Source organism: Gambusia affinis, linkage group LG19 (genome assembly GCF_019740435.1).
Source record: "Gambusia affinis linkage group LG19, SWU_Gaff_1.0, whole genome shotgun sequence".
Lineage (NCBI taxonomy): Eukaryota > Metazoa > Chordata > Actinopteri > Cyprinodontiformes > Poeciliidae > Gambusia > Gambusia affinis.
In genome coordinates, this window is record NC_057886.1 from 4,890,240 (window position 1) to 4,905,780 (window position 15,541).

The 15,541-nt window shown below is 39.7% G+C and overlaps 2 protein-coding genes across 4 annotated transcripts; both read right to left on the bottom strand.

Annotated features, from left to right (window-relative positions):
* Window positions 1-1,141: 1,141 nt before the first annotated feature.
* On the bottom strand, window positions 1,142-8,734 carry zgc:171844 (uncharacterized protein LOC100151763 homolog). Its single transcript, XM_044100522.1, has 7 exons — window positions 8,676-8,734; window positions 8,094-8,133; window positions 7,570-7,687; window positions 4,609-4,682; window positions 3,839-3,953; window positions 2,388-2,458; window positions 1,142-2,133 (listed from the first exon to the last, which is right to left on the bottom strand). The coding sequence occupies exons 2-7, from the start codon at window positions 8,125-8,127 to the stop codon at window positions 2,015-2,017; spliced, it is 531 nt and encodes a 176-aa protein (XP_043956457.1). The 5' UTR covers window positions 8,128-8,133; window positions 8,676-8,734; the 3' UTR covers window positions 1,142-2,014.
* A 2,685-nt stretch (window positions 8,735-11,419) lies between these two features.
* On the bottom strand, window positions 11,420-15,279 carry mfsd6l (major facilitator superfamily domain containing 6-like). 3 transcript variants are annotated; one of them, XM_044100511.1, is made up of 3 exons: window positions 15,118-15,279; window positions 13,592-13,697; window positions 11,420-13,459 (listed from the first exon to the last, which is right to left on the bottom strand). In XM_044100511.1, the coding sequence occupies exon 3, from the start codon at window positions 13,407-13,409 to the stop codon at window positions 11,634-11,636; it is 1,776 nt and encodes a 591-aa protein (XP_043956446.1). In that variant the 5' UTR covers window positions 13,410-13,459; window positions 13,592-13,697; window positions 15,118-15,279; the 3' UTR covers window positions 11,420-11,633. The 3 variants fall into 3 exon arrangements, with proteins under 3 accessions (XP_043956446.1, XP_043956447.1, XP_043956448.1); XM_044100512.1 differs by having other exon boundaries at window positions 13,562-13,697; XM_044100513.1 differs by lacking the exon at window positions 13,592-13,697.
* Between the last annotated feature and the right edge of the window lie 262 nt (window positions 15,280-15,541).

Genomic DNA, 15,541 nt, shown 5'->3' on the forward strand with positions numbered 1-15,541 from the left:
TTACTTGTTTCTTTTTACAAACACATTTGATATATTTTAATTGGATATTTGGTGATACGCCACTAACTGTGGCACATTTGTCAAATAGTCAGAAGGGATACTTTTCAATTTTTTTATTTTTTATTTTTCCCCACCAGGGGGTCTTTTTGTGGGCTCTAGTGTCCCTTATACCACAGTAGGCTGACAGGAAAGGGGGAAGGAGAGAGGGGAAGACATGCGGGTCCGGGAATCGAACCCGCGACGGCCGCGTCGAGGACTTAAGGCCAAACGTGGGGCGCGCTACCCTCTACGCCACCGGAGCACGCCCCACTTTTCAATTTTTTAAGGTAAAAATCTCAAAAGTTTTAGTCCTAGTGTTATTTAAAGGCACAGTGTTGCGTAAAATCAACTTTTGAGCTTCACATCATGTTATAATCATGTTATTCCCTCATCAGAATCATACCTGGAGTGTTGCTTTGATTCTTTCATTCATGTTTGAGAAATCCTTGAATCTCCTTGGGAACCCACTCAGCTCCTTCAGACTAGCCATCAGCAATTAGCAAACACCTGAGTTTATTATAGGAGCAACTACTCAATGCAATGCTGGTAAAACCATTGTTAAAGGGTTAATAGAGTAGACATGTTGTGATTCCAATTTTTCCATCCATTTTTCCATTTTTGTTGTTTGTGTTATTGGCAACAAGAACAGGATCCGGTTCCACACCAAGTCAATCGTAGGGCAACAAATGGACTCTGGAAACCCCCCATATGTTGTAAAAACGATGCACAAATGTTAGTTTTGGATTCATCACTACACTTGAATTTCATTTAAACCATCACTTCATCTGTGTAAAAACAAAGACTAGGGTGCATTTACACATATAAATGAAATTATAACCAGTTACAGAATTGGTTCTTATAATTTAATAGTCACTCGACAGAAATTAAGGTTGGCAAGAGTGTTTTTCTCCCTCTAGGGATCTACACTTACTCTGTCTGATACATCACAGATGGGCTAATTAAACCACCAGGGCAGCCATAATCAAACCAATAACTTTAACTGGAAAGAGAGATGATTAGTAATGAAGCCAATTAGCATCACTTATGCTAAAAGAGATTGTGTGAATGAAGCAATTTATAGAAACCAACTGCAGACCATATGTACAGTCATTTTCAAATGTATTATAAAACAAACCCTTCAACTTTTTCCACATTGTGTGAGGTTACAACCACTGAATTTATTGAATTTCATGCTGTAGACATTTATTTAGGTAATTACCAGCCAACGCTCTGGTCAGATGAAAGCAACATGTAGATTGGAAAGTGTACCCCCAGTTGTCTTAGTTTCATAACAACATATTTTGTATTTGCTTGGTGATTTTGATGATGGGATTTGACAAAATGTAACATTAATCGCTACATTTTGTCAATGTATTGCATGTTTCACAACTGGTTGCTGAAATGTGCTACACAATTAAACTTTACTTTTTAAATAATTAGTGTTTATTTTCCTAAAAATCCCCAAAATATTAATACAACTCACCTGATGTGGGTCTAAGAGTTTTATATAAAGTAAAACGTTTGCAAAATACACATTGATAAAAAAAAAAGAAAAGTCTTTGACGCCCCAGAATTTCCCACAAAAATGATGCCCTGGGCTACTGCCCCCTGTGAGCACTTTGTGAAATCTGGTCCAATTTCCATCCAGTTTGACTGAACTTGTGCTAGTTTGTCAACTCCAGTTGCAGGAAAAAGTTGCTGAAAACAAACGCACACCGCACTTTTCACATTTTAGGTGTACAGACATTCAAACGCCACATCTCGCAATCATGTTTGACGTTTTGTTTTTCTGTCCATGAAACTCCAGTGTGGCAGCGATGCGGTAAATGCTCAAGAGGTTGAACACTTAAAGAATCATTTGTCATTAAAGGAAACCCACAGAACGGCTACGTAAAAACACTGAGGAGTCCCGTTTGTGTTTCCACACACACACACACACATACGCACGCATACACACATGCAGTATTTTACTCCTTCACATGACGGAGCAGGTGAAGCCGCAGCAATCTTTCAGCAATGTCAGTCCGGCTTTAGTGAGAAACGGACTGGACGTCTGCTGGGATTGTGACGCAACCCTTCGATCTCGCAGAGCACCTGAACGAGGCAAAAGAACGGAAAATCGTTATTACCCACGAGATCTGAATTTCTCTATTCATAGAATGTAACTTCCCGTGGAGCAGAGAAAGATGCAATGAGTGGGAAAACAATGTATTAAAAGTTTGTCTGTCGCATTTATTTTCTTGTGATCAAATGCAACTTTCTCAGTGCATCGGCGGAATCCCGGTTAGTCACGTTGTAAAATTCACATCTTCACATAGCAGTTGTATTCCGTGACTTGTTTAACTCACCTTTTTCGGCCAAAGAACTAGGAAATTTGGACTCCAGAAAAGCTGCCATCTCCTTGTCTTCCTCTCTTTCCCTGAAGAAGACAATATTTTCCGGACCTCACTGTTCTGCGACATGGTTTTAATGCTTCATTTCATGCACCGGTAAACTACCACAGACGGGACCGGCAAACCACTGGGCAGCTCTGTTCTCATTTTGCGTTTTTATTTCTGCTGTAAATACTCACCACGCAGCCTATGAAGCGTCCCAGCGGAAATTGAAATGTCACTCAAAGTCATTTATTTACACCATGTGCTGTCTTATCGGGCAGACAGCTGATTTAACCCCACAAAATAAACAAATGGCAAACAAAACATCAAAACTTACACAACACAAAATTGTGCATATTTGACATTTATATTTGGAAATTATTTTATCAAATGATTTTATCAAAAAATGTATATTCTTTCTGCAGGAACATTATGCAGTCTTCTACTTTATAGAGACGATTTAGCCTTTTTATGTGAAATTCGCCCTCAAGAACAATGAATATAAAACTAAGTTAGGATAAAATGGCTGGTTCTTTAAAAAAAATTGATCATTTGAACAGCTCTTCCCCGTTAAAGACCCATAAGTCCCACCATTATTGTCTTGTTAGACATATAAGATTGTGTCATCAGCATAGTACGAGAAATTTGAGCTGGGGAAAACATGTTGATGTTGAATAAAAAGGGATGAGAATGAAACCCTGAGGAACCCCACATGTGAATTTCAAATTCAATTTCAGTCATTTTCAAAAATACTTTTTTGTTTGTTTGTTTTAAAGTATATTTGAATTTGAATTTTAAACTCACATGTGGAGTTCCTCAAGGCTTCATTCTCGGGCCACTTTCATTCGACGTCAACATGTTTTCCCCAGCTCAGATTTGTCTTCTCTTTGAGCCGTTTTTTTTCTGAATTTTGTTTGCTCGGATACTATGTTTATTTAATGCAAAGTGAGACAAAATAGATCAATTCCTGCAAAAATATCAATTTGTCACAGCACCCAATAACAATAGCAATAAATCTCTTTTGCAAAATTGAAGATTTCATTTTTATGGTGCAGGTCATAAAATATTTTAGCAAGAGCAGTTAGAGGAGCCGACTAATAAGGAATGAAGTGCATGAACATAATACAAAGAACAGCTTTGAAGAGAGGGGACCAAAAAAAAAAAGAGTCCAAGTAAATAGCTGACTCTAAAATAGGTATTTTACACAGTGAAAAAGTAATTTATGTCAAACATTTCACTAAATCTTCTGATAGATTCTGTCACCACGAAACTGATCCAAAATGAGCCAAGACACTAAAAACTTGAAGTTAGTGAAATCACCTATCTAAACTAAACATCTTCCTCTGTCAACTGGGATCTTCTGCTTTCACAATGAAGCTTTTCCGTTCTGGAACCTCAAAGTGTTGTTGGTTCGTTAGCCTCACCTGAGCCGTTCAAACTCCACATCGTCCACCAGGAAGTCTCTGGTCTCCACCAGCTTGTTTATCTGCTTCAACAGTTCCTCTTCCTTCTCTCCGTCTTCTGCGGACTTGTCTTTATCTGTTTAACAGTCACAAGACGGGCTTCATCATCCCAAACAATTCCAGGTATTCAAATGAAAACTACGGATGATTTGGGATTAGTTTGTAAATTAAGAGAGATTTTTTTTCTATTTGGATATTTTCCACTTCCGTTTGAAATAGTTTACCGTTCCCGTTTCAAAATCTAACTAATATCATTTGGTTGGACTGAAACCGGATCACAAAAGGCTCCATTGATTAGTGATATAAATCTGAAATGTTGAAATAGCATTTTTTAAATAATAATAATAATAATAATAATAATAATAATAATAATAATAAAAACCCTTTTACTGAGCTATGAAAAGGCATAACTCAAAACTTAAGGAATTTCTTTACTGGTCTGAAACGTTTGAGGCACAAAATGTAAGAAAATCTGAAATTAAGTGAAATAAAAAAAAAAAAAAAGAAAAAAAGAAATCTGGCTCAAATTCAAAACGACCCGGTCTCACATACTTTCCAAATGTAATCTCTGCTTACAGCAATATAGAAATTCATAACAGATTAGAAGGTCAAAAGCTCTCTTAGCTGGACGCCTTTCGTGAAAAAGATGTGAGTGGGTTGGCAAGAATGTGTGAAATGACTGCACAAAGAAAGAGATTTTAAAAAAAAGGACAACATATTTTTCAATTTACCTGGAGTTGTGACGAGTTTCTGCAGCTCCTGTTTCAGCCTTGTAATTTCTTTACAGAGCTGGATGTCATCCATCCTGAGCCAAAAACCAAAGAATTAAAAGGTAACCATGCTAGACATGAGCAGAAAAATGTTGCCCGGAAATATCCGTGTGTCTTGGTACTGTAACATGCAAATATATTCTAAAAATTATGCTTTGAAAAATTTTATGGGGTGTTGAAGCGTAGAGGCCAAATGAGCATGTCCCCGCCGACCAACGTTAAGTTTTCACTGAATATGAAACCAGTAAAAATAGCCAGTAACTGCATGTTATTTCTACTGATATAAACATTTTTATAGGTAAACTTTAACCTAAATTAAAGAAATATGAGAAAAATGCATGAGTTATTTATAAAATAGCACTTTCTAATCATGTCCCTCCAGTTTTGTTCAACCCTGTAACAGCATACCAATCCCTCCTTTTGATAAATTATGGTTCAGTCCAATTTCCTCAGCAACCTGGAAGTGACATCATTAAGTCTTTTCTCCCTCACACTGTAAAGAGATTTAAGTGTTAGGAAAGTTTCTTGCCTATATTGGATTATTTTTATCCATAAATCTTCATCGTCAAGCTCAGCCTTTCAACACCGTTGCGCAGGTAAATGATATTTATTGTTGTTTGGGAAAAAGTAAAGAATTGTCTTTGAAAAATATTCGAAATTTCTTGTTTTCATCATCAAATGTTGCTCCACACCCCAGCTGATGTGAACTTATGACAACAACTTTTAGTGAAAATCTTCAACCCCGTTGTAAAAGCCCGTTAGGTTATAATAACAGCAAATATTAAACTAATATTTGTTGGACTGTATGCAAAGTTTGAAGAATGAGACAAAAATGTAAAAAAAAGCCTGGTTTAATATTTGTTTTAAAGTGTATTTTCATGATTTATTGAAAAGCACTTTTACATCATGTTGCCATATTCTACTTATCAGTTTAATTATTATGATTCACAATCAAACAAAATATACTTACAAGTATTTTAATCAAAAGGACAGGTGATCTCAAAGGAACTGGAAAAATGAGTTTAATTATGTTATTGAGTTATACTGATAGACACGGAAACTTGGCTCATTGATAAAAATTGACAAGGCCCCAAATTTCTTTCTATTTCTGTGAAGAATAAAACAAAAACAAAACTATTATGTGGAGGGCCCCCTGTCGGTCAAGGGCCCTTAGAATTGTCCTAACTCCCCCCCCCCCCCCTGCTGATAGAGGAATGAAATTGTCCCGTTACGGGGTTGAATTTAAAGCAACCTAAATAACAAAGAAATTCGTATTAATGTTTTGGGATTTCATGCATAAGGTGGGGAGACATATTTTCTTGGAGGTTCAAAGAGTCCTTCAATAGATGCGGTGTTCAAAAACACAATTTTTTGTGGTATATTTTTTAGTAACCTGGTAGCCCAAAATGCACCGAATTCAGGGAATCACCCACATAGCTTAGCATTACAGCTAAGCTACAGCAGAAAGCTAACTGCTGTCGTGAAGTGCTTCTTTTTATTAATTTGTTCCTTTTATTTTTAGGCCGCCTTTTGTTTTTGTAAGACACTGACTTGGATAACGTTCTCAAATGAATGCTGTCCTGGCCGAACATCATCTACGTAAAGCTAAACGTCACGTAGCGTCAAAGCAAGATTGCTGACAGCTCAGATAGACGTCCCAGGCTAACCTCTGCTTCAAGAAACATGAGCTGAGTTTGATTAATGGTGTTTACATAAAATAACGCCACCGGTCTGAAAAAAAGAAAAAATAATAATAATAGGTGCATTGTCTCAATCACGTTGTGCCTCCATTACACCGACTCCAACATGCTTCCTAATCACTAACCGCCTCCAACCCCCTCTCCCTGTTGCAAAGTGTCAAAAATAATGAGGTCTCTGCAGAAAACGAGCAAAAATAATTAAAAACAATGAGAGGGTTCTGGCAGCTTGCTACAGTTTTAATGATGCCCACGGTCTATTTTGCTGTCGTGCACATGGCTGCTTGTGGCGCTTCACAACTTCTTCCCGAAGGACAGCGACGACCGTCTTGGGGGTAATCAGGGGATTTTAACACAATGTTTTGCTGTGCTTGAGGCAGCAAATGAATAATAAGTAGATGATGAAATGATACCAAAGACACGTTTTGTCCGTCAAGCCGATATTGTTAACAGCGTCAAGTTAAAGCAAGTTTTGGCTCCATTTCTCTCATTTGAGCTTGAACAGCTCAATGTATTGTTTCAGATTAATATTGAGAGCAAGGACGATTTTTACTTAAATTATTTGTCTGTAGCTAAGTTTCCACTACGAATGTGCATAAAACTTTGTCGATATTTTGCTAAAGGTGAAAAAACTAAATTACACAAGGGACTTATTGTGGACAAACATAGTCGCACCTGAATACGCTTGTTCACGCAGTAGTCATTAAAAAAAAACATGCCGAATGAAAAATAAAGTCATTTTGTGTTTATTGATGAGGGACATGAATGCAAAACATTTTCATATTTTGTCATTTTGGAACAAATTTCACTGATTTTTGGGAGGGGATTTACATAAAGACAATTCAGGGTGGAAGTAAAGTGAAAGCATATTAAAATGTTTTGTCATTCATGACTGCTGATCCACAGATAAAACAAATAAAGACTCAAAATGAAATCTGGGGGGAAAAGTAAAATAATTGGAAATAGGGGCGTGCTGTGGTGGCGTAGGGAATAGCGCAACCCACATTTGGAGGCCTTTAGTCCTCAACGCGGCCGTCGCGGGTTCGATTTCCGGAGCTGGCGACATTTGCCGCATGTCTTCCCCCCTCTGTCTCCCCCTTTCCTGTCAGCCTACTGTCATATAAGGGACACTAGAGCCCACAAAAAGACCCCCTGGAGGGGAGAAATCAATAAATAATTGCAAATATGCTTGCTAATCTATTTAGCATAAACAAAAACATTTTACATGTATCTTAGCTCTGATTCTCTTCGTACGAGGATCTCGCGTATCCGTTCAATCTTGAACAACTCCCCTTCGATGTCCTCCACTGTGACCGTAGAGTCGGCCATCGAGATGACATTTTCTGCTGAAAGGCAGGGGGGGGGGGGGGGGGACACAAGACGAAATGAATCGACAAGCAGAAAAATCAAAAGATGAGGAGTTTTAAACTTTGAGAAATGTGTTAGTGTATCGAGGGCAAGAAATAATCAGGTTTGACTGCGTTACTCTCAGATTACATCATGTTATGCTAGTGCTATTCTGCGGTTTGGTTGCTCAAACCCCTCAGCTGTAACAAGAGAATGAATAAAACGTACGTAAAAAAAAAAAAAACAAAAAAAAAAAAAAAAAACATAGCTTTTTAGATACAAAACTTCATAAATATAACCATGACAGTGGCCTGGATATGTTCTCATCAGTAGTGTAATGATTAACTTAAGTGGGTGTGGCTTACAAAAAAAAAAAAATGAGGAGAAAAACTTTACACCAACCTTTGAAGGTTGAAAAACAATTTCCAAATGTCATCTTGTTCTAATAATGAGTATAAATTTTCAGGAAATATTTCTCACAAGTACTGAACAGTTCCTATTATTGATGCTGTGCTGAGTCCAAAGGTGCTAAGGGTACTTTCACCAGTTCGAAATCGGAAAATGTTGTTACATTTTCAGCTGGTGCGTTTCACTTTCGCACTGTCAAACGAACTGAACCCTTCGAGAAACCTTAGATTTTCTCAGCAATAAGGGTCAAATTATTTTTTAGAATTTACTTTAATAATAATAATAATAATAATAATAATAATAATAATAATCATTATTATTATTATTATTATTATTAATAATGATAATAATAATAATCATTATTATTATTATTATCATTATTAATAATAATAATAATAATAATAATAATAACAATTATTATTATTATTATTATTATTATTATTATAAGCCAATAAAGTGTTTCAGACAGTGTAGTACATTAAGTGACTCAAAAATCACGCTCCCTTAATGTAAATAATAAACAAATAAAAGTACGTATAAATGTAAATAAAAATGATTCCAGTCAGATAAACTCACTTGGTTTCTCCGTCACTCCGTGCTCGTCCAGCGCTCCGTACTGTTGAGAGGATCTCCTTTCTTTTTCCATGTTTGTAAAATAAATGGCGTCTTTTGTTGAGGCTGCAGAGTAGATTCAGACGTTAAGTCTGTGTAGTGTTATCAAATACAAATCAACAGACTCCGTGCAGTGTTGGAAGAAAATGAGAGCGGAGCGGCCAGATGATGAATCCAGTCAGCGCTCAGCCTCTCCGGGTAATTATCTGTTCTCAGGGGCGCCACCTACTGGTACATTGTCGGAAACTTTCCCACAATCCAAAATGCTTCACAACTCACATTTACAGGCTTTCCAGGGACCATAAACCACCAGCCATCTTCTTCTTGTACCTCTGTGTTTTACATTATCACCTGACTGAATATAGCTTTCGACAGCATGCTGAAAATTGTAGCACCAGTCTTCCAGGGAGATCGAAGCAAAAATTAATCTGCATGCAGTGGAACCAACAGGTTATATACACTGTACAGGCAGAAGCCCGACTGCTTATTGGGACTTTTCCAGCTACATAATGCCATTTTATTGCATAATTAAGTAAGTATGGTGACTTCAGTTGTTATAAAAATGGTGTGCATATCAAATACGACTTAAAAGAAATTTGACTTAGTAATTTAACGCCTCGAAATTGGGCCTATGTCGCTTTAAGAAACTCTTGCTCTTTCAGAAACTCCACCTTCAGGAAGTTGTAACATGGCTCCTCTATTAACCCTTTAATGATTTTATCAGCATTGCACTGAGAAGCAGCTTGTGTAATGAGCTAAGTGAACCACCACGTGGTTTATAATTGCTGCTGGCTAGTCTTAAGGAGTTGCGAGAGGGGAGTCACGGGGTAGGGGTGCTCTGTGAGGCAGAGGTTTCCAAAAGGTGGAAACTGCAGCTCCAAGGAGGAGGAGGAGGAGCGAGAGCCAACCAGACGTCTTGCACAGCTGAATGGTTGCCATGGGAGATTCAGGGATTTCTCAAACATGGATTAAAGAATCAAAGCAACACTCTTAGTATGTTTTTGATGAACTAGCATCATGGATTACTTTCCTTTCTCTTAATAATTTGCACTATGTTGTATTGACTCAATTAAAAATGCATCACAATCTTAATCTCTATGAAGAATTTTAAGGGCTTTTGGCCTCAAGAATCTCTCGTCACAATGCGTTTATGTTCAAATATATTTATTAGACTGTAAATACAGTATAAGAGATATTAATTTGGCATCAATGCATAAACAGAAATCTCAATTTCCATTGCGCAACAACTGCCTTTGCACATTGATCAGCATTGATAGAGGTGGAACGTTAGACTTCCCAGAGATCCCAACACTTGCTGACAAGCTTCAAGTTCACGCCTGTTAACATGAACAGATCAAAATAAAGCATCTAACACGAGGTGTCTCTCGCACAAACTCATTTTGAAAAACAGCTTTGACAGCAATGTCCAAAACAGATGCCCAGAAGCAATCATCTAAATAGTGCTTAAGTTAAAGTTAAATATATACAGTCAAAGAACGAGCGCATCTCCGTCTGTTTAATCCTACATTTTCACAGTTTAGTGTCAAGTGTGAGGGACAGAAAAGATGGCTGCAGCAGTCAGAGGTGGAGGAGGATGAAGAGCCCTGATTGGGTGGGGATGTAACAGGATGCTAGTCCAATTTGGCCTAGCCCTCTGAACAAGCCCTGAGTTTACTCTGCACTAAGAGGCTGCTGTGTTTCTGCTCTCATGAGGTCTAAGCTGTTGAGCTGAGGTTGGATTTTTGGTCCTTATAATCTTGCTTCTTTGTTTTTAAAAAACGACTAATCCTATGCAACCCTTACCTTTGCAAATATGTACATCTAAACTCTTACGAGGCTCAGAGATGAATAGCAGAATCATAATCAGTTAATTTAGTTATTAGAGTTATATAACCAGAATCATTCAGTAGAGCTTGAAGCTCTACCAAAAACTCTCAATCTCTTCATCCCTTCCTCCCCAGAGCATTTTTCTTTTTCACTAGAAAGCTTGAAGCTCTACCGAATTCCAGCATCTGCAGGATGCTGGTAAGGTTTTGCTAAAATTAAATTGCAATGCAATTCTGGATGGTAATGGGACCAGTCAGGGGAGAAAATCAAGTATCGTCACCTGGCGTGTGGTAATAAGGGGTGACAAGTCAGGCAATGTTGCAAATCTGATGGGGAAATGTATCTATTCCAATGCCGACATAAACTGTCTTCTAAAAATATATTTTGGACAAGTTTGATTATAGATGCACCAACTGGACTTGTCTAGGCTGTTGCTCACTTACATTTGATCTCTGATTCTAAATTTGAACCATTTTATTTTTTATTTTTTGTAACGATAATAAAATAGTCAAGAAAATATGTCACACATATTTCAAAAAGGAAGTAGTTGCTGCCTCTAAAGTACATGCCCCTAATTATTAAAGTCAAAATATGCCTTACTGGACACAATGCATATGAACCTGAACACATCATTACCACCACAAAACGTGGCGGTTGCCGCATGTGGGGGATGATTTGGTTCTGCAGGGATGGAGCAGTATCAAGAAAAAAAAATAAAAAATTAACAACCCTACCTGTTAAAAAGGTAGGGTTTTAAAACATGTTCTACACATGTTTATGTGTCGGATTGGCCCAGTCAATGTGAAGACCTAAATCCAACTGAGAATCTCTGAATTTGACTCAAAATATGATCTTCACAAATGCTCTCCTTCCAACCTGACTGACTTTGAGGCTTTATTCAAAGAAGAATGAGCAAAAGTCTCAGTCTGCAGATGTAGAAAGATGGTACAGGCATATCCTGAACGACTTGAAGAAACTCAAATAGGCAATTAAGGGAAGTGTTGTCGTTGGTGCAACACCGAAAATGAAGGACATTTTTAGCTCAGGTGGATTTAACCAGTTCATTACTGATCAGAGCTAATTCTGATCTCAGTTTTAGTGTCCGATTCGCCTTTCGTAGTTGTTATTGCCTCGGTCGTCCTCCATGGCCTTATCCAGCCAGTCTCTCTCTGGCTCAGATTCGGAGTCACTGGCCTCGCTTGCGTCGGCTGCCAAAAGGCGCGAGTAGTTAATCCTGCGCTGGAGTGGGGCTTTCCACTGCAGAAGAGGAAGACACGCACACCACGCCATAATTCCTATGGCAACCCCTCTGAACAACCATGTCACCCCAAATCTCTGCGCCACAAACCCGCTGGCAAAACTCCCGAGTCCACTCCCAAGGTGCAGGCACAGGCAACCGTAGACCCTCCTGACGCTTCTTTCGGCCCCTGGTGTTGCGACGTCCTCGGATTGGATCCTCACAGCCCACCAGACGGCGCCGCTGCTGAAAGTACTCAGCACCTGTGCAGGAAAGGCCGCCCAGGGTCCCCAGAGGAAGGAGTAGTAGAAGCACTGCAACCCGAGACTGGCGGTCCCAACGACGAGAACCCTCCCTGGGCTTAGAAGTTTGGATACTCTCCCAGCTAGGAGGGGGAAGACTGCCTGTGAGAGCAAAGAAAGAGCGAGGGATAGTCCCATGTGCAGCTCAGTGCTCCCGTGATCCTCCATCTGCCAAAGGAGGAAGTTCTCCACAGCCGAATTCACCACCCCGACCAGGACGATGGTGAAGGCGCAGAGTAGAGCGTGGGGGGAGCCGTGAACCAGCTGCACACCCTTAAGGAGCCCATTGGCCCTGTCTCGCTTTCTGTTCAGGTACAGAGGGAGGTAGACGCCTACAGGCAGGGCTAGAGCTGCCAGGCCTGCGTAGGAATAAAAATGCACCGCGCTTCTGGAAGCGTGAGTGGCTGCTACGTGACAACTGAGCTGGGCGACCACAAGCCCGGCTCCCCCGACCCCGCATACCGCCCCGAGCAGACCCCATACATCGGCGCTGCCATGGCGGTCTGAGGCGTCTGCGTAGTCCAGATACTCATAAAGCCCGTCATTGGCTGTCCACTCAAGAGGAGCTGATGCAAACTCCCACACCAACACAATGATGAGCGTCAAGTAGAAGAGCTGGTTCTGAATGTCCATCTCCTTAAGGCTCGCGAGAAATCCCGAACTGCCCTTCTGTTCATCCTCAAAGCGGTCCGATGTGATCACAGACCTCTTATTCCTTGCTGAAGTCACTAAGGAGCTGACGGTGGAATGCTCAACACTCGCTACTGTCTGACTGATGATTGGCACGTCCGATGAGTTTCCTTGTGAAACAGGAACTTCAGAGTGTTCTGTATGATTACGATTAGGCGGAGTTGTTACAGGACCAAGTTTCCACTCATTGATAGAGTTATTAGGCGACGTCGCAATGACTAAATTTGTATGTGTTGGCAACATCTGACTCCTAGTACTAGGGGTAACATTCAACTGACTTTGGCCAGAACCAGAGCTCAGGTTAGAGGTGTTACAGGTGCTGCTCTGTGCGCCAGGCGTCCCTGCAGACGGGAGAAGCAGCAGCAGCAGAACGGCCGCAGCAGAAAACACGAGCGAGCAATTTATCACCACCCGTCTCTTGTTGTAGCGCTTGGAGAGGAGTCCGGCGGCTGGACTCCACACCAGGGTTACGGAGTGCTTGGTGGCCATGACGATGCCAGTCATGGATGGAGACAGGCCCAGCTGGCGGAAGTACAGGGTGAGGAAGGGGAGCAGACATGCTTTAGAGCAGCAGCAGAGGAAGCTGAAGGTGGCCGTCAGAACGAGGGCGCGCTTGACGTCGATCTGCGTGGTCCGCCTCATGGTTGTCCTCCAGCAGCACAGTGTCTCTTAGATGATGTCACATGGAGCAACTGGTGGGGGTTCAGAAAAGCAGACACAAACAGGAAATAACTTAGTGAGGTGTTTCTTTTTATACAAAGTCTTTGAGAAATCCTTTAATTTCCCGTGGCAACCATTGAGTTGTGCAAAATGCCTGGGTGGACCTAGAATCGCCTTTGAGTACGAAGCTCCTCCTCAGAGCTGCAGTTTCCAAGCTTCTGCCTCGCAGACCAGCACCTCCCCGTGACTCCTCCACTCAGCTCCTGCAGACTAGCCAGCAGCAATTAGCAAACACCTGGTAAAACTGTGCATCTGCTGAGCTCATCATATGAGCTGCTTCTCAGTGCAACGCTGGTAAAAGCGTTGTTAAAGGGTTAATAGATAAGCGATGTGACGGCTCCTTCAAAGCAGAGTTTCAGGAGTTTTTAAAGAGACAGAGGCCCAATTTCAAGGCGTTAATAACAATGCCCATTTGGGCATCATTGTGTATTTTCCAGTGCCATCTAACAGCTCAATCAAGTGACTATGTTACCAAAATAGTCCAAAGATGGCAAAATGGCTCTTAATAATGTTGGCTAAAAATGAAAGAGAACCAGCCAGTGTTTTGAAATTTAGATATATATCTCTACAATATTTTCACTGAATTCCCACAAAGCATGACACTAAAAGTAGTATTAATTAGATCTGATTTTCTTATTAGATGTAAAATAAGATCTAATTATTAGATTAGATGAATCTGCACATTGCCATCCTAACCTGCAATAATCTATTATCTAGAAAAGATCCATCCTTTTTTTTAATCTTCATTTTAAATTCTCAAAATAAAGATAAAATGATGGTTCTTTAATAAATTACAACAAATTTCCTATCATAGATATTTAAAATTATGGGGTTTTTTTTGCTTATGTTTGTTGTTTTTATTTTTAAGTCGTGGTAATTGCAGCTCGAACTGAGTTTTATTTTGCTGACTGGAAAGTAAAAATGCCAAACCGTTTTGACATGTTGGAATGGCCTAGTTAAAGTGAAGACCTTAATCAAAGTGAGAATTTGTGAAAAGAAAGCGAATAACCTGTAGGAAATGAAAAACCTCATAGGGTGTGTAGACTTTTGAAGTGGCAACGTGTCAGTGGTTTTCCTGTGTAGATTCATCACCACATTACCATCCCCATATTCAACGAGGAAGTCCCTTGTTTAAAGTCATAATGTTAATATCACCTGCAATAATCTATTATTTGGAATATAAACGATCAAAAAAACATAAAACACCCTCAAATAGACAATTCAAATGTTAGAAGATTTTATCATGTCTTATTTGTTGCTGTTAGTTTGTATATAACAGGAAACAACGCATCTTGTTGATCAGGTTTACCACAGTATAGATAAAAGAACAAGACGACTTAAAGGCACAGCGTATGAAATGTCTGTTCATGCTTAACATTATAGCAAAAACAACAACAACAACAAAAAAACACAACTTTTTATTTACATTTAGATACATGAGCATCGCACCTCGAAGCGCAAATATGTTAGTTTAGAAACAAGGAAGAGAACGGAGAGGAACACCTGTCAGGCTGGATACACCTGTCCCAGCAGGACGTCAAGACGTACTGTACAACATTTGTCCACGTCACACCAAGCCCGCAAGATAAGAAGAGAAAGAGTGACACAAAGTTAGAAATGTATGCCTTACCCGGTATTTTTCCTTTTCCTTCCTCAAACTCCTTTACTTTTCATTTTCCACTTTTGGTGCCGACACGACATCCAGAGGGTTTTCTTCTCCTTCGTGTTTAGTACAAAACACACCTGCTGCAGTCAGGGGGGCGGTTCTTGCTGCCAGTCGTGCTTAGTAGCTGCAACTACAAGTAGACGCCTGACGAGACATTTTCATAGCTACAGCTCCTCCTAGTGGCCCGGATGCTGCAGTGCGCCAGAGAAGCCGCCAACGTTTTAGTGTGAAAATTAAAGTCTACAACTAATGCGAAAGTAAAAACAGCACTGGTTAAACAGGCTTAGTAACTGATCATAACAACAAATTTAATATTTAGAAATTATGTTATCAGATGGACTAAATATAAAGTTACGTGAAAAATCAGGTATTTAAACAATTTAAATAA

Coding starts and splice junctions, on each gene's coding strand:
- zgc:171844 (XM_044100522.1), bottom strand. CDS start 8,127: ATGACATTTGGAAATTGTTTTTCAACCTTCAAAG. Junction 3,954..4,608: donor GAAACTCGTCACAACTCCAG/GTAAATTGAAAA, acceptor ACTGTTAAACAG/ATAAAGACAAGTCCGCAGAA. Junction 2,459..3,838: donor GTGGAGTTTGAACGGCTCAG/GTGAGGCTAACG, acceptor TGTCTTCTTCAG/GGAAAGAGAGGAAGACAAGG.
- mfsd6l (XM_044100513.1), bottom strand. CDS start 13,409: ATGAGGCGGACCACGCAGATCGACGTCAAGCGCGCCCTCGTTCTGACG.